The 25,511-nt window shown below is 44.1% G+C and overlaps 1 protein-coding gene across 6 annotated transcripts in view; it reads left to right on the forward strand.

The window, feature by feature from the left end:
* XYLB (xylulokinase) overlaps positions 1-25,511 on the forward strand; it is a 105,614-nt gene that overhangs the window by 32,317 nt on the left and 47,786 nt on the right. For all 6 annotated transcript variants that reach the window (XM_009445187.4, XM_024355410.3, XM_016940725.4 and 3 more), the window contains 4 exons: positions 158-254; positions 14,922-14,980; positions 16,482-16,569; positions 20,325-20,419. In XM_009445187.4, coding sequence (XP_009443462.1) covers positions 158-254; positions 14,922-14,980; positions 16,482-16,569; positions 20,325-20,419 — 339 coding nt within the window. The remainder of the gene's footprint in view (positions 1-157; positions 255-14,921; positions 14,981-16,481; positions 16,570-20,324; positions 20,420-25,511) is intronic.

Below are 25,511 nucleotides of genomic sequence, written 5' to 3' on the forward strand. Positions count from 1 at the left end.
TGAGTGTGTGTGACAGGCAAAGATAGTGGTTAAAGAGCCCAGCTATGAGTTTCAAATCTGGGCTGTTGTTTAAAAAGATCACACACAGACACACACATACACACACGAATGGACAATGAGAGTTCCTTACTCTGTGCCCACCTTTTCCCGGAGACAGGTTGCAGCATTCCCTGGGGATGTGGAGGTTCGAGCACTAATTGAAGGACAATTCATGGCCAAGAGGATTCACGCAGAAGGCCTGGGCTATCGAGTCAGTAAGTGAGCCACTGGCAGCATGTGTCCTGGGGTGGGGGCTCAGGGCCAGCTCACTCCCAGGGGCCAGGGCTAGTGGGGCAATATCTACTAAAGTTTTCTTACAGGGGGACTTGTGCAGGAGGGAGGTGGAGCCTGACCTCGGGGATGGGGTGAGAAAGTGTCAATTGGCACTTGTAGGCAAGCATAGAATAGCAGACAGGTTGTTCCTGCTTCTCAGCTGTGTCCACAATAGCCTGACCTTTTGGCCAGGATCTGTAAGACTTGGGAATGGTCTTTCTGAAACCCTAAGCTCCAAGCTGCAGATGAGCTCTCCTGAGCTCTGGACTGCAAAGACATAGGCAGTGCGAGGTCTGGGGACATGAATGGATCTTGGCCTTCTAGCCTGGCCAGGTCCCATTGCCTGTGGGACATAGTCTGGGTCTTTCAGCTTGGACAGGGAAGTGGGGGATGTAGTACCACTGTCAAAACTCAGAAGACTGATGTCTTAGTTCATTTTCTGTTGCCTATAACAGAATACCTGTTCCTGGGTAATTTATAAGGAAAAGAAATTTATTTCTTACAATTATAGAGGCTGAGAAGTCCAAGGTTGAGGGGCCATATCTGATGAGGGCCTGCTTGCTAGTAGGGCTCTCTGCAGAGTCCTGAGGAGGCAGAGGGCATCACATGGTGAGGGAGCTGAGTGTGCTGGCTCAGGTCTCCTTTCCTCTTCTCAGAAAGCCACCAGTCCCGTTCCCACGATAACCCGTTAATCAATTAACCTGTTAATTTGTTAACCCATGAATGGATTAATCCACTCATAAAGCCCTCATGACCCAATCTCCTTAAAGGTCCCATCTTTCAATATGTCATGTTGGAGATAAAGCTTCAACATGAGTTTTGGAGGGGACACATATTCAAACCATAGCAACTGGCATGGAGAGGGCAGACCCAGGGCCGGGGGAGGCAAAAGGAGGAGAAAGGGATTTCTGAGAACTTGAGCTGTAGAATAATCAGCATTAGGATGTCAGTGAGTTCCCCTTACAGGTGGCGTTGGAATGGTCTAAGGGTCTGTAAGGAGGTTGGACTGGCCACCTATAGAGTCCAGGTTTCTAAGATGTATTTGTCTCTCTGGGCTATAGCTGTTGTCACTAGAGAAGATAGTGAAGCTGCTTTGCTTGAGGGCCTTCCTATGATACTTTATGGACAATCCAAGTTCTATGTAATATATATTTTATACCTTTGAATCAACTGAGTAAAAGGATACTATAAAAATACCCATTAGGGAAACCTCTTAGAAAACCTGTTAGACAGCATCTGCTAAAGCTGAATATACGCCTACCCAGCAATCTCATTTCTAAGTAAAGGCACAACAGGAATTTGTGCATGTGTTTACTAAATATGTACAGGAGAACATTCATTGCAGTACTATGCTGAATAGCCCCACAGTGGAAGTGGCCCAGTGCCCATTAATAGTAGACAGAAAAAATGCATTGTGGTGCATTTGTACAACTGGATACTACACACAAATGAAAATGAACCAACCTCAGTGATACACAATGAATCTTACCAAAATGGGTGAATCTTACCAAATGTAACACTGAGCAAAAGAGGCCAAACACGGACATACATATGGCAGGGGTCTCTGTACATCAAATTCAAAAGCAGATGGCACTACAGGCCAGGCACAGTGGCTCACACCTGTAATCTCCGCATTTTGGGAGGCCGAGGCAGGTGGATTGCTTGAGTCAAGGAGTTCGAGACCAGACTGGGCAACATGGTGTGTTGCGGGAAGTCAGGGACCCCAAACAGAGGGACTGGCTGAAGCCATGGCAGAAGAATGTGGATTGTGAAGATTTCATGGACATTTATTAGTTTCCCAAATTAATACTTTTATAATTTCTTATGCCTGTCTTTACTGTAGTCTCTAAACATAAATAGTAAAGATTTCATGGACACTTATTACTTCCCCAATCAATACCCTTGTGATTTCCTATGCCTGTCTTTACTTTAATCTCTTGATCCTGTCAGCTGAGGAGGATATATCGCCTCAGGACCCTGTAATAATTGCATTAACTGCACAAATTGTACAGCATGTGTGTTTGAGCAATGTGAAGTGTGGGCACCTTGAAAAAAGAACAGGATAACAGCAATTGTCCAGGGAATAATAGAGATAACCTTAAACTCTGACTGCTGGTGAGCTGGGTAGAACAGAACCATATTTCTCTTCCTTCAAAAGCAAATGGGAAAGATATCGCTGAATTCTTTTTCTCAGCATGGAACATCCCTGAAAAAGAGAATGTGCACCTGCGGGTAGGTCTCTGAACTGGCCCCCCTGGGCGTAGCCTGTCTCTTATGGTCGAGGCTGCAGAGATGAAATAAACTCCAGTCTCCCATAGCGCTCCCAGGCTTATTAGGAAGAGAAAATTCCCACCTAATAAATTTTGGTCAGACTGGTTGATCTCAAAACCCTGTCTCCTGATAAAATGTTATCAATGACAATGGTGCCCGAAACTTCATTAGCAATTTTAATTTCGCCTCGGTCCTGTGGTCCTGTGATCTCACCCTGCCTCCACTTGCCTTGTGATATTCTATTATCCTGTTAAGTACTTGATGTCTATCACCGACACCTATTTGCACACTCCCTCCCCTTTTGAAAATCCCTAATAAAAACTTGCTGGTTTTTGTGGCTTGTGGGGCATCACAGATCCTACCAACGTGGGATGTCTCCCCCAGACACCCAGCTTTAAAATTTCTCTCTTTTGTACTCTGTCCCTTTATTTTTCAAGCCAGCCGATGCTTAGGAAAAATGGAAAAGAACCTACATGATTATTGGGGCAGGTTCCCCGATAATGGTGAAACCCCTTCTCTACAAAAAATACGAAAATTAGCCAGGCGTGGTGGCACATGCCTGTAGTCCCAGCTACTCAGGAGACTGAGGTGGGAGGATCGCTTAAGCCTAGGAGGTTGAGGCTGCAGTGAGCCATGAGACCCTGTCTCAAAAAAAATAAAAAAAGCAGACAAAACTATTTACTATTGTTGGAAGTCGGGTTAATTAGTAGTTACCTTTCAGAAGGGGCCTGTGGGGTGCTGTCAATGTTCTGTTTCATGTTCCATGGGTGTGTTTAGTTTGTAAAAATTTATGAAGATTATAGGCTTATGATGTGTGCATTTTTCAGGATGTGTGTTCTAGGTCAATACAAGATTTTAACATGTGTAAAATGACCACCATGAGCATTCCGATTGCCCTCATCCCACCACCCTAAGTGTAAAAAGACGTTTCCCAAAGGTCTGCAAAGACTTCCAAGTTCCCTGAAAATGAGACTGGGTGAGCAGGGCAGGGTTGGTGCTGGAGTTGGTGGAGTGCCTGGCAGGGGTCCTCCGGCTGTCAGAAGAGAACCCCAGGGAATGGAACAGCCCAGCATACAGGGAGAAGCAGTTAGGGCAGAAGGCCCCCATGGGCTCAGGAGGAGCTGATGGGATTGTGGCATTATTCCCAGCCTCTAAGGCATTTCTTGTGCAAAACAGCATAGAGTTACTTATCCTCTTAGCAAGCTTAAATGCAGAATCAGACCTGTCTTGCCGCTCTGCTGAGTGATCACTTAAATAGACATACTTGGAACCAACAGAGGTTGCACGCACGTGAGGACTCATTCTCCAGGCTGCTGTGTGGACTGGCCAGCTCTTTCGTTCTTGCCCAGACATCATCTCATTTGGCTTTAATAGTGTCTAAGGGGAATAAAGAGGCACTTTGAATAAAAATGATTATTGTGATACTAACAGCTGCCAGCATTTGTTGGGCACTGAGTGTGTGCCTGGCCCAGTTCCTTAGCAATTAATCTTTATTAACAACAGTACCTCTGAAGTAGGTACTGATATGATTCCCACTTCACAACCGAGGAAACCAAATCTTGCAGTGGTTAAATAACTTGGTCAGGGCTGGCACAGCTGGGATCTGAACCAAGCCAGTCTGGCTCCAGACGCTGGATTCTCAACCACTGGCTGAACCTGCTTTTTTTAAGGAACAATCGCCCTCTTGATGTTTATAGACACCATCAGACATGATAGAAACCAGCTGGGCAGGGCTAATAAGCCATAGTTTTCAGTTTATATTTCAGTGTGTTTCATGTTGTTTAGGTTGATTGTAAAAACAGTCAAACCTTGTAATAGCAAGTTTGAAAAATAAAGAAAATGGGCCTGGTGCTCACACCTGTAATCCCAGCACTTTGGGAGGTGGAGGCGGGAGGATCACTTGAGCCCAGGAGTTTGAGACTGGCAACAAAGAGACCATATCTTTACAAATAATAATAATTATAAATATCCCGGTATAGTGGCATGTGCTTGTGGTCCCAGCTACTGGGGGTGGGGTGGCAGGGGTGGCAGGAGGCCGGGGGGATCGCTGGAGCCTGGGAGGTCAAGGCTGCAATGAGCTGTGATTGCACCACTTCACTCTAGCCTGGGCGACAGAGCGAGACCATGTCTCAAAAAAATAAAGGAAAATGACTCATAATCCCATCCCCTCTCTCCAACCACTGGTATCATTTAGGGACATTTTCTCCCAGTCTCCTTTATGAGCTTATTTCCATACAGCCATAGTTTGTTCCTTTGTACCTTATATGCAAAGGGTGTATACAAGAACCAAAGTTTCTCAGAAGTCATCTTTGTGGTGCTGCGTATGATGGCCAGGTTACTTTTCCTGCATTTGGGCACTGAGGATGTTCTTGTTTTTTTTGTTTGTTTGTTTTCTTTGTTTTGTTTTGTTTTTTTGGAGACAGGGTTTCACTCCTGTTGCCCAGACTGGAGTGCAGTAGTGCGATCTCGGCTCACTACAACCTCCGCCTCCCGGGTTCAAGTGATCCTCCTGCCTCAGTCTCCTGAGTAACTGGGACTACAGGTGCACACCACTATGCCCAGCTAGTTTTGTATTTTTAGTAGAGACGGGGTTTCACCGTGTTGGCCAGGCTGGTCTCGAACTTCTGACCTCAAATTATCCACCTGCCTCGGCCTCCCAAAGTGCTGGGATTGCAAGTGTGAGCCACCGTGCCTGGCCATTGTTCTTGGTTTTCCAACGTGGAATCACACTAGAGCATCTTCCATAGCTTGAGTTATTTCCCCAGGAGGATGGCAGTCCTTCTCTCTTCCCAGACACTGTCTTCACAGCCAGCGATGAAGATGGGAGAAGCTGAGAGGTGGGAGCTGAATGTCTTCTCCTGGACAGAGCCAAGGGGCTGGATGGAAAGCAGCAGGTCTTAAAAACAACTATTTGTTTTAAAATACATAACGAATGGATGTCTTTTTATCATAAAAGATTCATGCAAAACACAAATATGGAATAAGAAGCAAATGCCCCCTTCATATGCCTCCCAGACTCCTTTCCTTCCTTCCAGACTGTGACTTCCTTCCTGTGTTAGATTGAATCATACGGAATTGCCAATATTGAAGAAGTTTTGATTTACAAAAATGGCAATTGCATATGGTTCAACCTGATACGTGTGTGTGTGTATATATTTAACAGAAATGCTATTACATTCTATGTGTTATTCTGAGACTTGCTTTCCATAACAGTATGTACAGGTCTACCTTTTTGTTTTCTAATGACTGGCATGAGGTCTGATAAATTATTTTATAGCCCTAGTTGAAGGACATTAAGATTATTTCTTGTTTTGTTTTGTTTTTGTTTTTGTTCTTGTTTTGAGACAGAGTCTCACTGTCACCCAGGCTGAAGTGCAGTGGTACAATCTCAGCTCACTGCAACCTTCGCCTCCCGGGTTCAAGCGATTCTTGCACCTCAGCCACCTGAGTAGCTGGGATTACAGGTGCGCGCCATACCACCTGGCTAATTTTTGTATTTTTGTAGAGATGGGGTTTCGCCATGTTGCCTAGGCTGGTCTCAAACTCTTGACCTCAAGTGATCCACTCATCTTGGACTCCAAAATGCTGGGATTGTAATCTCCACTTTCACCATCTCATTCTATGCCCTATACCCTTGTCCCTAGTTCATTCTTGTTTGTGTATTTTTTTTCCCTTGAGCATGTTAGCTAAAGGTTGGTATATTTTATTAAGCAATGTTAATTTTTTTTGTGCTCCCTTTTATTAATTTCTAATTTTATCTTTTTAAATGCCTTCCTTCTACTTTATGAATTTTTTTTTCTGTATTTTTAAGTTGAAATTTTAGCTCATTTATTCCCATCCTGTATTAACTTCTAATTTATGCATTTCAGAATGCTACATGTTAACTTTATTTACATATCTTTCATTTCTAAAAAGATAGTAATTTTCATCTTTTTCTGCATCAATGAGTGGTCCTTCAAACTGGCCCCTCGTCCTTTTGACATATCTTCCATCATTCCTTGAGCATTTCCATAGCTTCTAGTTTAAAAAAGTTTCAGGCTCATCTTGTTTTTTCCTTGGATCAGCCCTGTAATCTTCCATTTATCCAAGGGGCCCTGACTTCTCTGAGTGGGAGAGATGTTTGGATGCTCTCTCTGGATGCTCATTGCTACTGGGATGATGCTGTTCCCAGCCCCTTTCAGTGGGCTGAGCTGGGAATATGTTAGGATATATAACAACCCCTTTCAGTGGGCTGAGCTGGGAAATATTAGGATATATATGTATATATCCAAATATATATATAAGTCTGTATCAATGCACACGTTACCTTTCTATTTGTCTGTCTGTCTACTTCTCCATGTGTTGAAAAACATGAGTTCAACCCTATACACTCCACTTCCAGTCCAACACCATGGGGTTCATTCTGGCTTTCTTCCTTCCCATATTTGTATCTTATCCTAACAGTGACAAAGTTGATTCTTCTGACTCCTCCAGATTGCTGCCTCCTTGACATGCAAGCCCCGTTTTGGCTTCTCTGCTTACCCTTACCTGTGTTGTCTCTGTGTCCTCTCTCCAGCAGCCTCTTGAATCTGCCCCACTCTGGTTATGTATTTACGTGCGGCCCTTGAGCCACTTCTGTTTGCCTATTTAATGGCTTTTTAGAGAAGGAAGAAGAAAAAAGAAAGGTAGGAAGGTAGGCAGGCAATAAATATTTTTAAAGGGAAGGGTCCATTTACATTTAATGTAATTATTGAAATGATTGGATTTAATTGAATCTATCCATTTATTTTTTATTTTTTTAATCATCCATTTACAAAATGGATTACATATCAATTTTGCTTTTTCTTTTCTTTTGTTCTATATGTTCTTTTTTCTTTCATATTATTTTCCTGTCTTATTTTTGGATTAACTGAGCAAAGTCTAGTATTCCATTTTATCTCCTCTGTTGGCTTTTTAAGGTATACACTTTTTAATTGATTTTTAAATTGAAATCCTTAATTTGAAAAGTCTGGTTTGCACTAATATTATACGCTTGAATTTTTTACGAACATGCTTGCACTACAGGAATGACTAAAGGATGTCTTCCGGGCTAAAGGGAAAATCATACCAGATGGAAAGTCAGAGCTTCAGGAAGGAATGTAGAACATCTATAAAAAGTGGATTCTCTTAAGTTTTACTTTGTCTGAAAATGTATTTATTTTACTTCATATTAAAATAATGTTTTCTGTTGTGGAATTCTAGGTTGGCACTTTTTACTTTCAGCACTTTGAAAATGTCATTTCATTGTTTTCTTGACTTCTAATGTTTCAGATAAGAAATTAACTGTCATTCTTAATGTTATTCTCCTGAATGTAATGGGGTTTTCTTCTCTGGCTGATTTAAGATTTTTCTATTAATCTTTGATTTTCAGCAGTTTGATTATGATATACCTAAGTAAGGGTTTTTTAATTATTATTTTGTATGTATCCCCTTTGTGATTCACTGAGCTTCTTGGATCTGTGGGTTAATGTCTTCCATCAATTTTGGAAAATTCTCAGCCATTATTTCTTCAAATATTTATTTTTCCCTATTCTCTCTTTCCTTTCCTCTGGACTTCAGTTACACATCTGCTGTTGTCCCATAGGACTTTGATTTTCTATTCTTTTTTTTTTTTTCTCTCTCCCTGCTTCAGTTGGACAAGTTCATTTTTTGTTTTGTTTTGTTATGTTTTGTTTTTTTGAGACAGAGTCTTGCTCTGTTGCCCAGGCTGGAGTGCAGTGGCATGATCTCGGCTCACTCCGACCTCCACCTGCTGGGCTCAAGCGCTTCTCCTGCCTCAGCCTCCTAAGTTGCTGGGACTACAGGCAAGCGCCACCACATCTGGCTAATTTTTTGTATTTTTAGTAGAGATGGGGTTTCACCATGTTAGGCAGGCTGGTCTTGAACTCCTGACCTCAGGTGATCCGCCTGCCTCAGCCTCCCAAAGTGCTGGGATTACAGGCATGAGCCACTGCGCCCGGACTTCAGATGGACAATTTCTATCACACCTCTTTTTATTCATGTTTCTGCTGTAGACAGTCTGCTATTAAGTCCATCTAACAAATTCATTTTGGATATTATATTTTTTCTATTTCTAGAATTTCCATTTCATTCTCTTATACTTTCTTATGTCTCTGCTGAAATTTTTGATATTTTAACCATTTTGTCCATCTCTTCCTCTGACTTTATATCATCTTTATAATTATTATAAAGCTCCTATCTGCTAATTCATCTCAGAGTCTGCTTTTATTTACTATTTTACTGCCATTTCCTGCTTCTTAAAATGCTATTTAATTTTGTTTGAATGCTGTATGTTGTGTTTAAAAGTACAGTGTTGACTAAAGTGGCTAATTTTTAAACCTTTTACTTTTGAGATAATTGTAGATTCACATGCAGTTGTTAAATAAATAGCTAATGTTTACCTGCAGAAAAGGCTTGCCCTTCTATCAGGAAGTGCAGGTGAGGTGGTGGTTTTTTTTTGTTTAATCAGGGGTTGGATCAGTACTAGTTAGTTTTAGTTCACCAGTAGTTGCAGTGTCTTGGGATCAGGATCAGCAGGATCAGGCCCCTCCCTCCATCAAGTCTTTGGGACCTAACCACTGAGATTACAGAGCTCTTTCTCTGTTTTCTAGCTCTTCCCCCACTTCCACATCACTGCTTCCATAGTAGTTCATTGGAGACATTTGGTGGGTAGGGAGGACTAGCTCTATATTGGAGACTCTTCCAGATTTCGGTCCTCCATACCAGCCCAAATGTAGTTGTTTTTCTTTTCTAGCAAAGTTTATCTGCCTGTAGAGTCTTACTTCTTCATGTCTCCCATGCTGCAGGTATGAATCAGCACTTAAGGGCTCATCTCATTCTGGAATTTATTTTATTTAGACTTCTTGAATTTATAATTTTTTGATAGCTTCAAACAAAAATATGATGCTCTGGTTGTTGTTGTTTATTCCACTCTGTCATTGTTACAGCACAAATGTGTTCTTTCTTGACCATCATCATCTTAGCTGGAAGTGGAACTATATGTCTTTTATTAGATTAAGGTTTACTATTATTTTACTATTTATTTTTATTTATTTATTCTAAAATGGAGTTTCACTTGCTCTGTGGCCCAGGCTGGAGTGCAATGGTGCATTCTTGGCTCACTGCAACCTCTGCCTCCTGGGTTTAAACAATTCTCCTACCTCAGTCTCCTGAGTAGCTGGGATTACAGGTGCCCACCACCACACCTGGCTAATTTTTGTATTTTTAGTAGAGACGGGGTTTCACCATATTGGCCAGGCTGGTCTCGAACTCCTGACCTCAGGTGGTCTTCCTGTCTCGGCCTCCCAAACTGTTGGGATTACAGGTATGAGCCACTGTGCCCAGCCTATTATATTTTTTGGAGACAAAGTCTAGCTTTGTCAGGCAGGAATACACCCAGGCTGGAGTACAGTGGTGTGATCACGGCTCATTGCAGCCTTGAATTCCTGGGCTCAAGCAATCCTCCCACTTCAACCTCCCGAGTAGCTGGGACCACAGGCATGCATCACCGTTCCCAGCTAATTTTTGTATTTTTTGTAGGGACAGGATCTTACTTTGTTATCCAGGTTGGTCTCAAATTCCTGAGCTCAAGCAATCCTCCTCCTGCCTTGGCCTACTGAAGTGCTAGGATTAGTAGGCATAAGCCACTATGCTCAGTCAGTTTATTGTGAAAAATATCATGTATACAGTAGAGTATATGTATCTTACAGCAAGTTATAAAACATATTAATCAAACATCTGATGATCAGCACTCGGGTTAAGAAATGGAACATCAGCCAGGCACAGTCACTTACACCTGTAATCCCAGCACTTTGGGAGGCCGATACAGGCGGATCGCTTGAGGTCAGGAGTTCAAGACCAGCTTGGCCAACATGGTGAAACCCCGTCTCTACTGAAAACACAAAATTAGCCAGGCTTATAGCCTACTCGGGAGGCTGAGGCGGGAGAATCACTTGAACCCAGGAGGCGGAGGTTGCAGTGAGCCAAGATCACCCCATTGCACTCCAGCCTGGGAGACAGAGCGAGACTTCATCTCAAAAAAAAAAACAACGACAACAAAAAAAGAAGAAATAGAACACTAGAACCTTAGAATCTTGCTGTGCTCCTCTTCCACTGTATCCTCATCTTCCCCTCATCCCAGCAGAGATCATTTCTATCCAGATTTTTGTATTATCATTTCCCTGGAATTCTTTATGGTTTTGCCAGCTGTGTATGCATTCCTTTAAATACATTGTGGCTTTTTGCCCTTTCTGAACTTCATGATACATGGAATTATACTACATGCGGTGTGATTTGCTGCTTTAGATCAACGTCATGTTTATGAATTCATCCATGTTAATGTGCATAGATAGCTATTAGCTGTTAATTTTCATTGTACTGTGATATTCCATCACATGATTATACAACCATTTATCCATTTGCTATGGCCTGACTGTGTCTCCCCAAATTCACATGTTAAAAACTTAATCCCCAATGTGACAGTGTTGGGAGATGGGCCTGATGGAAGGTGTTTAGGTCATGAGGGCTCTTGTGTATTAATGCCACTATAAAAGTGCTTTCAGGAGTGAGTTCACCATTTTCTGCTTTTCAGCCATGTGAGGACATAGCATTCTGGGGATTCTGCTAAACATTCTACAATATACGGGACGATCCCTCACAAAAAGAATTATCCAACCCAAAATAAGCAGGGTTTTATTCTGGTTGGAAGAGGAATCAAGCTTTTTTCTGTGATGAGTAGAGCTGCTTTCCATGTTTGTCTCCATGCCTGCTGTGGGAGCTCAGTGTCATTTCAAGTTCCTCTTCACTCAGTCCCCCCATGTACCCTCCCCAGCTAGTAGCCCACTTTCACTAATGAGCACTTCTTTACTTCAGCTTGGGGACAAACACTGCTGCTGCTTCTGCTGCTGAGTGTAAGGGAGTGGAGGGAAGGGTCTTGAGACCCCTGCTGTCATGAAGTCAGTTGTGTACTCTCAGCAGCAGTTTATGAGGGTTCTTATTTTCCCATATCCCCACCAACACTTAACAGCAACAACCTTTAAATCTGTTGCCAGTCTGATGGGTGCAAACTGGTATTTCAGTGTCAGTTTAATTTGTGTTTTCTTAATTAACAATGATTTTGTTTTGTTTTGTTTTGAGATGGAGTTTCGCTCTTTTTGCCCAGGCTGGAGTGCAATGGCGCGATCTCGGCTCACTGCAACCTCCACCTCCCGGTTCAAGTGATTCTCCTGCCTCAGCCTCCCAAATAACTGGGATTACAGGCGCACACCACCATGCCCAGCTAATTTTGTATTTTTAGTAGAGATGGGATTTCACCATGTTGGCCAGGCTGATCTCAAACTCCTGACCTCAGGTGATACACCCGCCTCGGTCTCCCAAAGTGCTGGGATTACAGGCGTGAGCCACCGTGCCTGGCCAATTAATAATGATTTTGAACAGCTCTTTGTAACTCTGGTTTCTTTCTCTGAATTGGCTATGTACATCCTTTTCCATTTTTCTATTTGATTTCCTACCTTTCTCTTATTGATTTGTAGGATTTTATTGTATACTTTGAATATTAGGTTTTTGACAGTTTTTTGTGTTGCAGATATCTCTCATTTATCTGTTGCTTATTTATAGTGTCAGCAATTTAACAGAATTTTGATGAAATTCATCAATTTTTCATCTTCCATTTTATGCTTTTGAGGTATTGTTTAAGAGATTTTCCCCCTACTCCAGTATCACAGAAGTACTGTTTTATGTTTCTCCTGTTGATGTTACAATTTTACCTTCCACATTTAGGACTTTGATCCATCTGAAGTCTTTGCGAATGATGTAACTTGGGATCCAATTTGATTTTTTCCACATGTTGATCCAGTTTTCCAAACACTGTTTACTAAGTGGTCTGTTTTACCCCATTACTTGTAGCACCCCCTTTATCATTTATCTAGTCCCTATATATACATGGGTCTTTCTCTGTACTCCCTTTCATTTTTTTTTTCCTTTTTTTGGAGACAGGGTCTCACTTTGCCGCACAGGCTGGAGTGCAGCGGCGCGATCTCAGCTCACTGCAACCTCCACCTCCTGGGTTCCTCCCACCTCAGCATCCCGAGTAGCTAGGACTACAGACACGTGCTACCATGCCTGGCTAATTTTTAAATATTTTTTATAGAGACAGGGTCTTGCCATGTTGCCCAGGCTGGTCTCAAAGTCCTGGGCTCAAGCGATCTACCTGCCTTGGCCTCCCAAAGTGCTGGGATTACAGGCATGAACCATGGCACCTGACCTACACTCCTGTTTCTACTTCATGGGTTTATTGGTCTTGTTCTTGGGGCAGAAAAACTGTTGTATTATTGTGGCTTTGTAGTATGTCAGTATTAGTTGGCTAGGGCTGCCATAAGAATGTGCCACAGAATGGGTGGCTTAAGCAACAGAAATTTATTTTCTCACAGTTCTGGAGGCTAAAAGTCTGCGATCAAGGTGTCGGCAGGGTTAATTTCTTCTTAGGCCTCTTTCCTTAGCTTGTAGATGGTCACCTTCTTCCTGTGTCTCCACATGGTCTCCTCCTGTGTGTCCCTGTGTCTTCATTTTCTCTTCTCATAAGGACATCAGTCATACTAGATTAGGGCCCACCCCTAATGACTTCATTTTTAACTTAATTACCTCTCTAAAGAGGTAATATCTGTCTTTATCTTCAAATACACTCACATTCTGAGATACTGGGGTTTAGGACTTCCACATATAAATTTAGGGTAGACACACTTCAGCCCATAATAATGTTTTAATATGTAGTATAGCAATTATCCCCTCCTTGCTTTTCTTTTTAAAATATTGTCTGAGCTGTTTATAGGTCTTCATTTTTCCATAAATATTTTATAAGAAATTGGTCTAGTTCCTTAAAAGATTCCAGTTGGAATTTTTATTTAGGTTGAATAGGATGTATACATTAATTGGAAAAGATTGACATATTTATAATGTTAATTCATATTCATTCGAGACCATGGAATATCTTTTAATTTATTTAGATATTCTTTTTTGTACTTTAACAACAATTTCAACTTTTTCTTAATAGAGACTTTTGAATTCTTTGTTAAGGTATTCCCTTACATGTAAGTCTACCTTACATTTCTAGTTGCTGTTGTGAAAGTTAATTTATATATTTTCTATCGTATTTGAGAGTTGATTATTATTAGAAATGCCATTGATTATTATAAGTTGATTTTGTATCTGGCAAACTTATTAAACTCTTGTTAGTTTTATTAGTTTGTTTATTCTTTATTTTTTCCAAGTAGATGGACTATTGTCTGCAAATGACAGTTTTCTTTTCCTTTATTTCAATACTTATACATTTTAGTTGTTTTTGTTATCTTATGGCATTGACTGGTAGATCTAATACTGTGTTAAACAGTGGACTGGATACTGTGAATCTTTGTTTTGTTTGTAGTTGTATTAGTTATCTATTGCCGTGTAACAAATTATCTCAAAATTTAGCAGCTTAAAACAGTAATAAATGTTTATTCTCTTATACAGTTTCTTTGGGTCAAGAATTTGGTTTCAGCATAGTTGGGTGATTCTGATTGAGGATATCTCCTGAGGTTGCAGTCACAATGTCATCTGGGGCTGCAGTCATCTGAAGGCTTGACTGAGGCTGGAGGATCTGCCTCCAGGCTGGCTCCCTCATGTGGCTGTTGGCAAGAGGCCTTAGTCACCTGCCATGTAGACCTCTCCCTAGGGCTGCTTGAGTGTCTTCAGGATGTGGCACTTAGCTTTCCCCAAAGTGAGTGATCCAAGAGAGCATGATCTGTGTCAGAGTGAGATGGAAGCCTCAATGTCTTTTATCATCTAGTCTTGGACTTCATACTTCATCATTTACACAAGGTTCTATTGGGTATACAAGTCGGCCCTATTGAATGTGAGGGGGGACTGCTTGAAGGTGTGAATATCAGGAGGGAGGGATTATGTGGAGGCCATTTTGGAATCTGGCTGACACACCAGTCTGAAAGAAAGTGCTTCTAAATCTCTGTTAAGAATGACATTTGTTATAAGTTGTGGATATATGACTTCTATCATTTAAGGAAGTTCCCTTCTCCTGTTTTGTTGAGATATTTAAAACAAAAAAAGTATTAAAGACAGTTAAGGTGGGTGGGGCAGCAACCTTACAAGCAAATGAATGTGACAGGCCTGCACACACAGAGCCAGCTTTGGATCTCTCCCGTAGTCCTGTGTGATAAGTGGGAGGCATTGGCCCATCATGAGCCCTCTGTAGCTGAAGAACTCTGCAAAAACAGCCCTTTCTGCCTTGGGAGAACTGGCATAGCTATTTTATTTTTTCTTTCCCCTTGCAGTGTCCAAGACAAAGATTTTGGCCACAGGAGGAGCATCTCACAATAGAGACATCTTACAGGTAAGCGTTAGTAGTGGGCCTTACACCATGGCCTCTCCCATATCTGTTATGTCTAAGAGCCAGAGACTCGATAGGAAGGACAGCCTCCATTCCCACTCCTGCAGGAATGGGGAGCTCTTAGCTCACACTCCAGGAAGCAGCTCTGTTGCCTTATAGCTCACACTGTGAGTGGGATCTGTCTCACATGCAGGTGAATTCTATGGCTGTGTACAATCCACTCTCTGATACCAGCACTGTCCGCTGGAGTCACATGGAAAGTGCCTGTTCTTCCACATGGCAAACCTTCTCACATCTAGTGCCAGTGTTCTTGTCTTCCTCAAGGCCTCTGCCTTCCAATGTAACCATCGCTGATTCTCCAACCAGTCCTCTTATAACACAGTTGCCAGACTGTTACTGTCCTTCTGGTCCTTCATTATGCCAGAAACATATGACCAAAAGTAGAATCAACCTGCAGATGTCTGACACTCAGACTGTCACCTGGGGGGCTGTCAGAGCCTGTTGTGGAGACATTGTGCATTTTTGGGTGTAGCCTGGGGCTGCCTTAACTGTTAGAGTAACTGTATTAGCTGTTTGCTTGTGACTACCTATCTTAGGTAAGATTTTTCTAGAAACAGAGCCTGAAATGGGAATTCTTCTATAAGCAGTTTGTTGAGAGAGTACTCCCAGGAAGAAGGAAGTGAGGGACAGTGCAGAGGAAGAAGGATAAGTGAGGATATGGTCTTGTCTGGAGTCTACTTCAGCTCCATCCTGGTGGGGAGGTGGGGCCCTGGAACATGAATTATACCACAGAGCTGATTTTACCTTGGGACAAGGGGGCCAACAGGCCACCCTGGGGAGGTTAAATTTCCTGTGAGCAGTGGCCTATGCTCAGCCAAGGTCAGCTTTCTTGAGGAAGTAGTGCTGCAAGCCATTAGTAGCCAGTACTCACAGCAGCTGGGGCAGGATGCACAATGGTCCAGTGAGGGGGATCTGGGTAGGCATCAGTGGCATCTACTACAATATCTCTGGTCAACTAAGACCTCCCCCAAGTTCTTTCCATGTGAACTCCTCTTAGTACAGGTCCTCCATTTGAAATGTATGCAATTTATTTTTGAACCTAAATGGGAAACTTCACCATTATCCCCATGAAACATGCTCTTGTTAGCTTGGGTTTGTTTGGGCTTGTTAATGTTAGTCTAATACCCAGCTGTCTCCAGCCCTAAGTCAGTGCCATTTGCTAAACATACTTCCTAAATCTTCTGCCTTGTCTTTGGTGAAATGGCTAAAAAGTACAGGGACAGCCTGGGGAGCTGTGGCCCTCTACTACGGACTTCCCCCAGCTCATCCCGACTCTATTATCACCAGGGTAGCATGACCAAGCATACTCCTCTTAAGGCAGTCGAAGTGGAATGGAAGGGGTCGGAAGACATATGAGGGAGAGAGCCTGGAAAGTGCATCCCACAATGTCTGTGTTCCCTCTGAGGAATGGCTCACCACAGTAGAACCTCTGTGTCCTTTTCAGGTGCTTGCAGATGTGTTTGGTGCCCCGGTGTACGTTATAGACACTGCAAACTCGGCCTGTGTGGGTTCTGCATACCGAGCTTTTCATGGTAGGTTGATGGAGGGAGACAGCTATCTCTGGAAGAGGCCAGGACATGGGGTGGGCTGAGGAGGGTGGAAAGGGGAGAGTGAGGTGTACCCAGTCTTGGGGAGAGTGAGGTGTACCCAGTCTTTGGGGACATTGGAGTCTTGGGGACTTCAGCTTCATTTTTCTAGCTCCCAGCAGGTGAGAACCAACCCATACTCTCTGTTCCTTTATTCTTTGCTTAAAGTGGAGAAAAAGAGGTTGGGTCCTAACTGAATGAGGTCTGATCAGAGTTAAGGTCAGCACAGGGACACGGGAAAAGAACACAGGGCATGGTTGAGAGCATGTGGGCATGAGTCTGGACAGCTAGAGGGCAGGAGAGGTGGACAAAGCCCAGAGCCGTCTTTTCAGCAAGAACAGAAGTTGAAACAAAGGGGAAGGCTTCAGGCCCAAGCAGTCCAGGACCCTGGACAGCACCATGGAGACCTGTTGCCCTGTTGGAGGCCTCACTAAAACTCTGGGTATTAAGGGAAGCTCCCCAATCTAGGTGAGTTCTGGCGGGAGCAGCACCTACCTGCAAGGGCAGTCCTTCAAGTTGGATCAATTTGCTCTGTCTCCTGCCTGCTCAGGGAGCTCCTGTAGCAGCCCAGGTGGTTCTATTCTTTTCATATTCTTAACATTTAACATACCTATTTCAGCTTATATTTTTCTTTTCTTTTTTTTTTTTTTTTGAGACGGAGTCTTGCTCTGTCACCACGTTGGAGTGCAGTGGTGCAATCTTGGTTCACTGCAAGCTCTGCTTCCTGGGTTCACACCATTCTCCTGCCTCAGCCTCCCGAGTAGGTGGGACTACAGGTGCCTGCCACCATGCCCAGCTAATTTTTTGTATTTTTAGTAGAGGAGGGGTTTCACTGTGTTAGCCAGGATGGTCTCGATCTCCTGACTTTGTGATCTGCCCACCTTGGCCTCCCAAAGTACTGGGATTACAGGCATGAGCCACCGCACCCGGCCTAAGCTTATGTTTTTCTATCAACGTTGAGAATTAATCAGGCAACATATCCTTCTCTTAATAATTAACCTTGGCCGGGTGTGGTGGCTCATGCCTGTAATTCCAGCATTTTGGGAGGCCGAGGCGGGTGGATCACAAGGTCAGGAGTTCGAGACCAGCCTGGCCAATATGGTGAAACCCCATCTCTACTAAAAATACAAAAATTAGCTGGGCATAGTGGCACACACCTGTAGTTCCAGCTACTCGGGAGGCTGAGGCAGGAGAATCGCTTGAACCCGGGAGGCAGAGGTTGCAGTGAGCCGAGATTGCGCCATTGCGCTCCAGCCTGGGTGACAAAGTGAGACTCCATCTCAAAAAACAAAAAAATAATAATTAACCTCTTACTCATTTATTCTCTCCCCACCCCATCTACCTCACCCTGCCTCATGCCATATCCTATATCAAGATCACTTGGGAATTTATTTCCAGATTCTTATATTAAGTACATTTAATATTATATTGGCTTTTATTCACACTTACCTATGAGTCTGCCTGCCTGCCTGCCTGCCTGCCTGCCTTCCTTCCTTCCTCTGTTTGTTACTTTGTCTTTTTTTTTTTTTTTAACTTCCTGACATTTCGGTCGGGTGCAGTAGCTCACGCCTGTAATCCCAGCACTTTGGGAGGCCAAGGTAGGCGGATTATGAGGTCAGGAGATCGAGATCATCCTGGCCTAGAGGGTGAAACCCTGTCTCTACTAAAATACAAAAAAAAAAAGAAAATAGCTGGGCATGGTGGCGCACGCCTGTAGTCCCAGCTACTCGGGAGGCTGAGGCAGGGGAATAGCTTGAACTTGGGAGGCGGAGGTTGCAGTGAGCTGTTGCAGTGAGCCGAGATCGCACCACTGCACTCCAGCCTGGCAACAGAGCAAGACTCCATCTCAAAACAAAAAACAAAAAAAAAAAACAAACTTCTTCTTCTTTCTCCTTTATTTCTATGCTGAGGTTTTGTTTTGTTTTGTTTGAGACAAGGTCTCTGTTGTCCAGCCTGGAGTGCAGTGGCGTAGTCATGGCTCACTGCAGCCTCGACCTCCTAGACTCAGGTGATCTTCCCACCCCCACCTCAGCCTCCCGGATAGCTGGGACTACAGGCACACACCACCACACCTGACTAATTTTTGTAGATATAGGGTTTCTCCATGTTGCCCAGGCTGAACTCGAACTCCTGGGCTCAAGTGATCTCACCCACTTCACCCTCCCAAAGTGCTAGGATTACAGGCATGAATCCTAGTGCTAGGATTACCGCACCCAGGCTGTATGGTAGTTTTGTTGGAATATATAACCTAAATAAATATTTTAAGAGAGAATTCAATAGGTGATGGTTTTGAGGCCTGACATGTCTAACAAGGCCTTTGTTTCATCCTCCCAAATACTGGCTGGGTAAAAGACTCTATGTTCAAAATACTTTTCCTGAGAACTGTGAAGATACTCTTCCATAATCTTCTGGCCTTCAGGGTTGCTGATGAGAAGTATGGGGTCTGCTTCATAATTCTTTTGTGGAAGTGGGAAAGGAGTTTCCCTTTAGGGACTTCACTGCCATCCTGCACTGTGTTTTGTTTTATTCTTTTCCCCTTTCTGTGCTTGCCAAAAGGTACCTGGGCCACTGCCCTGCTCTGCCCTCCAAAACCAAAGCCTGAGCCAAATCTTAGCTCACCAGTCCCTACCCAGAGGGATACTAACCACTTCATTTGGAGATATCTTCTCCCCATCTGGGTCTGGGGATGACTGTCTTGTGTAGCCAGTCTGCGAGTATGAGTGGAGATGGAACCAGAGTCTTTTGATTAGTTTCTCTGCTGTCCACCCCACCACCATTCCAGTCCCTCATCCATTCTGCTCTGAGCTGGGATTTTCTAGCATTTGGTTAGGAAAACTGGTCCTCACATCTTCAGAGGGCCCTTCTTCACTCCTGGTGGTGGTGGTGTTTCTCTGTATATCTGACGCTACTACCTACCTTCCCTAGAAATTGCTCATTGTTTCTTGCCCACCAATGGCAACCTTCCCCCTGCTACTCATTTGCTTGGTGAGTAATTATTGAGTGCCCCCTGTATGCCAGATGGTGTGCTAGGCACCATGGTTATAGTGGTGACCCAGAGAGACACAGTGTCTGGCCTCGTGGACTTTACAGCTCAGCAAAAGAGGGATCTTAAACCAATAATCACTGAAATATATGGGCACAAGTTGGGAAAAGTGCTCTGAGGAAAAGCAGATGGTGCTGAGCGCTAAGGAGGGCCTCCTGAGCAAGTGATGGTCTTAGGTGCATCTTAGCTGAGGAGAAGGGAACGGGCATGTGAAGAGTGGAAAGAACATCCCATACAGTGAAAAGGCTCTGAGGCAGAATGAGTGGAGAGAAGACCAGGCTGTCCAGAATGTGGTGAACGAGGGGAGAGAGGAGGGGCAGGCAGACCCTTCCCCATCATATGTCGAGGTTACCCAACCTATTCCATGAAAGGCACAACCACAAAGAGAAAGACAAGCTGGGTCCTGCTGGAGACAAGCCTGCACTTGCCATTTTTTTGTTTTGTTTTGTAATTTTATTGAGGTACAATCTATATGACATAAAAATCATCCATTTTAAGTGTCCAATTCATTGATTTTTCATAAATTACTGAATTGTGCAACCATCACTATAATCCAGTTTTAGAACAGTTTGCCACCCCAGTGAGATCCTTCGTGGTGTTTTTGGTTAACGTCTTCACTTGCAACATGCACTAATGTGAAGTGACCTTTCCCTTCTAGGTCTTGCAGGTGTAACAGATGTGCCCTTTTCAGAGGTTGTGAAGTTAGCTCCAAATCCCAGACTAGCTGCTACCCCAAGCCCGGGAGCTTCTCAGGTGAGAGACCATCAGAATTTGTTTGTAGCATTTGCATTATGAAAGCGCGCTAGGGTTTTTTCCCCCACCAAAAGGTCACCTACATTGAACGTGATGTGCTCAACTAAAGGAGAAATTCTGCTTTATTGAAATTATCAAGAAAATGGAGCTAAAGAGCCATGTTGTCAGCTGCAAGTCACAGATACTGCTGATTTTACAGCCAGGGTCAGATGGATTGCTGGGCATATTTGTATTGCTTCTTATGCCTCACGGTGGGCCCTTCCATGTCACTGGGCTATAAAAGCTACTGAAAGGATCCATCACTGAAATTCAAGACATGCTGGGTTTCTAGCACTGAAATCTCAAGTCTAGACCCAAGATAGCTGTGCAGTCACCCAGGCCAGGAAATCGCTGTGAAGGCAGACCTCACTTGTTGCAGGCTGGGTCCCTCAGAAAGCAGAGTCTGAGATGTCAACTAAGATATATGAGGTTTATGGGAGTCGGGGGAGTTGCTCTTGGAATCCACAACTGCAGAAAGGAAAGGGAGTAGACAGGATTGGACAGAGGGAGAAGGTGAGCAGCAATGCAATTTCTGGAGCCTAAGCTATTCCTACAGAAAGCTCCGAAGCTGAGATGACCTTTAGAGTTTTACCCAGTTGGTCTAAGGGGCTGGGCCTTTATACCCCATGTCAATCAGTCATCACATGTGGGCCACCCCAGGATGGGGTGAGGCAGCTCTTTATAGCTAAAGCAATCTCCAAAGTGGGCTGTCAGCTGAGGGCTCTCTGCCAACGGCACTCCCATCAGTTGGGAGAATAAGTTCTTCATTCCCGAGGTGAATCTGGATGGCACACCACAGCATCCGCCACACCACTGCACCTATTTACAGAAGGGTCTGGCAGCCCAGCAGCAGGGGTGGGTGCATCTTGTAAGGAACTGTGAAGGGTCTGAGATTTACCTGACTTGCAAGCTAACAAGTGAGCCTGCCACCATTTTGTAGCGGCAGGCAGAAGACACGGGACTCCTGGATCAGAGACAAAGGGCTTTATTATGATGAACCATGATGAACTCATGGTTCATCAGGAAGCATGAGCTTCATGCTTGCCTTATTTTCCCTTGGCCCCCAAATTCCACAGGGTGATGCAAAGTGGGCCCAGGTGGATACTGGCACATAATAGTCTGTGATACAACTAAATGATCCTGAGCATAGAAAACTCCCAACCTTGTAAAGAAACTGTGAGCAAACCTGTCTAAACTTTGCCACCAAAGGAGACATTATCCTTTTTATTCTTGTCAGCAAACAGATAAACATTCTCTCCAGTGTCTCTGCCCTGGAGAGAGACACTATCTGTATGTCTCTATACTTTACAAACATCCTTGAAAAGATGGTCTGAAACGAAAGCTGTCATAAGACATGTAGAAACACTATGGAGAATTGTCTCCCAGCATATCTTGGAAGCAAGAGCTCATGCTGTCTAGACCAGACAAACCACACACATAGGTGTGCCCAAGCATCTGTAATTTTTCTGTTGTGTGTGAGAGGCTATTTTTCTCTCATGTTCGAGAGGCCACTCGATACACTGGAAAGATTCAATGTCGAGATAAAGGACATTTAAGTTCTGATTCTTATTCTGCTTCTCCTTCACCATGAGACCTTAAGCAGCACTCCTTGTCTCCAGACCTCTGTTTGTTTATCTGTGAAGTGGGCACACCATCTGTCCTGCCTCCCTTTAACTTGCTAATTGTGAGGCTTAAAAAGAATCCTTGACCAAAATGGCTTTATAATCTAATAGGAAATCTGGAGGTAGAATTGGTTCAGTGGTTCAACATGAGAACTCTGGTGATGTTCCCTGCAATTCCTTAGGTCAGCAGTGGACAATGGGAACATAATGTGAGCCACATATGTCATTTAAAATATTCGGTTGCCTCATTTTTTAAAGTAAAAGTAAAAATAAAAATAAATGATTAAAATTAATTTTAATACATTTTATTTAATCCACTATATCTGAAATATTGTCATGTCAACGTGATAAATTAGAAGTTACTAATGTGGGGCCGGATGCAGTGGCTCACACCTGTAATCCCAGCACTTTGGGAAGCCAAGGTGGGCAGACTGCTTGAGCCCAGGAGTTCGAGACCAGCCTGGGCAGCATGGCAAAAACCGTGTCTCTACAAAAAATTAAAAAATTAGCTGGGTGTGGTGGTATGTGCCTGTAATCCCACCTACTCGGGAGGCTGAGGTGGGAGGATCACTTGAGCCCAGAAGGTGGAGGTTGCAGTAAGCCAAGATCACACCACTGCACTCCAGCCTGGGCGACAGAGACCCTGTCTCAAAAAAAAAAAAAAAAGTTACTAATATGATATTTTACATTTCCTTTTTTGCATGAAGCTTTTGAAATTTGGTGTGCATTTAACACTTATAGTTCTGGGCATGCTTCAAATGTGCAAAGGTATACATGGCTTGCAGCTACTGTATTGGATAGTGCAGCTCTGGATGTGCTCCACATGGTGACAGGACAGCTATAGCTGCCCCAAACATCATGTCTTCACAGCTGTATTCGAAGGCAGGGATCAGAAGGTGACATTGGGCAGAGAGTCTCTCCTCACACACCTCTTGCTCATCAGGGAGAAAAATACTGGCCTATCCCTCCCCTATCCCACACACGCCCAACAGGCTACCACTTGGTCGTATGGTCAATTCTGGTTGTAGGAAAGGCTAGGGTAGGGTCTGGCTCTTTCATTCTATCTAGAAGGAGGCCAGCAAGGAGGAAGATAATTGGGGAAAGTTTTAGGGCAGCACAGCAGCGTCTGCCTCATGTAGAGTACGGAGTGGCCAATCCTCTGAGCTGTATGTGCCTCATCACTCTCCCTGGCCTGCCCATGGCCGAAATCACTGACAACTCATGGAACCCTTTACCATTGGATCCAAATGTAACCTCAAAAGCCCACCCAACAGCAGGTTGCAAGCAGTGACAGTCTATATGATTGTCAGCATATGTGACTTATATGCAGACTGAATTTGTGGACTAGAGTTAAACTTCTTGAGAGCAGGGCCACATCCTTCATTCTCTCTGTGGCACCTACAGCACTGCTTGTGCTCAAGGGGAAACTCAAAGCAGTAAGAATGTTTTCTCCCTTAGCTCAGCTGAACGTTGCAGTTTCTCCATGAGGGGAAATCAAAGCCCCTTAGCTTTGTTCTCTGACTCCTTAATGTCCAATACAGGCTAGGACAACCTTAGGCCCCTCGCCTGTGGGCCTCTTTATAAAGGGTCACCTGTTATCTTTTGCTTTATTTTACTCATGGGGTCTATTCCCAAGTACTTCACAAACACATAATTCACAGGGTAGAACCAGAACATCAGCTGTGTCACCCTCATTTGGAAGAGCAAAGGAATTTATCTCCCTAAGCCCTTCTAGGCAGCACAGACTTATCGTGGACTCAGAAGCCAGCAGGCTCCTTCTCTCTGGCTCTGACACCCTGTGTAACTGTCCCTGAGCCTTCTCAGACAGAGCTGCTCCAGCTGCACCAAGAGTAGGCCCCAGTTGCATAATCAGTTGTTAAAATACTTGGCTTCCAGCTGGGCGTGGCGACTCACGCCTGTAATCCCAGAACTTTCGGAGGCTGAGGCGGATGGATCACATGAGGTCAGGAGTTAGAGACCAGCCTGGCCAACATGGCCATCTCTACTAAAAAAGAAAAAAACACAAAAATTAGCTGGGTGTGGTGGTGCACACCTGTAGTCCCAGCTACTTGAGAGGTTCAGGCATGAGAATCACTTGAAACCAGGAGGTGGAAGCTTCGGTTAATCAAGATTGCACCACTGCACCTCCAGCCTGGGTAACAGAGTGAGACCCTGTCTCAAAAAATAAAAAAACAAAACTTAACTTTGGAGCAAATTAAACCAAATTAAGAAGGAATGGGGTTGGCATGAGCTCCTACTTGTGTTTACTTGCGAGTCCCAGGAAAATCCGGGTCCTTGGTCTTGTTGTTTGTCTGTAAGACAGCGTGTGCTTGCCTGAAGTGCATCTGCATTTCTCAGGTAAGATGGACAGCCACAGGGAAAACTGCTTAGGTGGATAAAAGAAGAGTAAGAATGTGGGGTTGTGCTTCTTTTTGGTCTTTTTTCTCTGTTGGGCTTTTTGTTTATTTATTTTGGCTTATAATGCAGCACACTGTATATATAATTTTGTAGCTTCTTTAAAATTTCTACATTACAAAATAAATATTTCATTCTTAAAAATGTATGTGCATACCATTTTTAATGACTGTATAATATTCTATCTGGGTAGACCAGGCACGGTGGCTCATACCTATAATCCCAGCACTTTGGGAGGCTGAGGCGGGAGGATCACTTGAGGCCAGGAGCTGGAGACCAGCCTGGGCAAACATGAAACCTCATCTCTTTAAAAAAAAAAAAAAAAGCTGGCAGCCAAGATGGCCAAATAGGAACAGCTCCGGTCTACAGCTCCCAGCGTGAGCAACGCAGAAGACGGGTGATTTCTGCATTTTCCATCTGAGGTACCGGGTTCATCTCACTAAGGAGTGCCAGACAGTGGGCACAGGACAGTGGGTGCAGCGCACCGTGTGCAAGCCGAAGCAGGGCGAGGCATTGCCTCACTCGAGAAGTGCAAGGGGTCAGGGAGTTCCCTTTCCTAGTCAAAGAAAGGGGTGACAGACGGCACCTGGAAAATCGGGTCACTCCCACCCTAATACTGCGCTTTTCCGACAGGCTTAAAAAACGGCGCACCAGGAGATTATATCCCGCACATGGCTCAGAGGGTCCTACGCCCACGGAGTCTTGCTGATTGCTAGCACAGCAGTCTGAGATCAAACTGCAAGGCGGCAGCCAGGCTGGGGGAGGGGCGCCTGCCATTGCCCAGGCTTGCTTAGGTAAACAAAGCAGCCGGGAGGCTCGAACTGGGTGGAGCCCACCACAGCTCAAGGAGGCCTGCCTGCCTCTGTAGGCTCCACCTCTGGGGGCAGGGCACAGACAAACAAAAAGACAGCAGTAACCTCTGCAGTCTTAAATGTCCCTGTCTGACAGCTTTGAAGAGAGCAGTGGTTCTCCCAGCACACAGCTGGAGATCTGAGAATGGGCAGACTGCCTCCTCA

Source organism: Pan troglodytes, chromosome 2 (genome assembly GCF_028858775.2).
Source record: "Pan troglodytes isolate AG18354 chromosome 2, NHGRI_mPanTro3-v2.0_pri, whole genome shotgun sequence".
NCBI lineage: Eukaryota > Metazoa > Chordata > Mammalia > Primates > Hominidae > Pan > Pan troglodytes.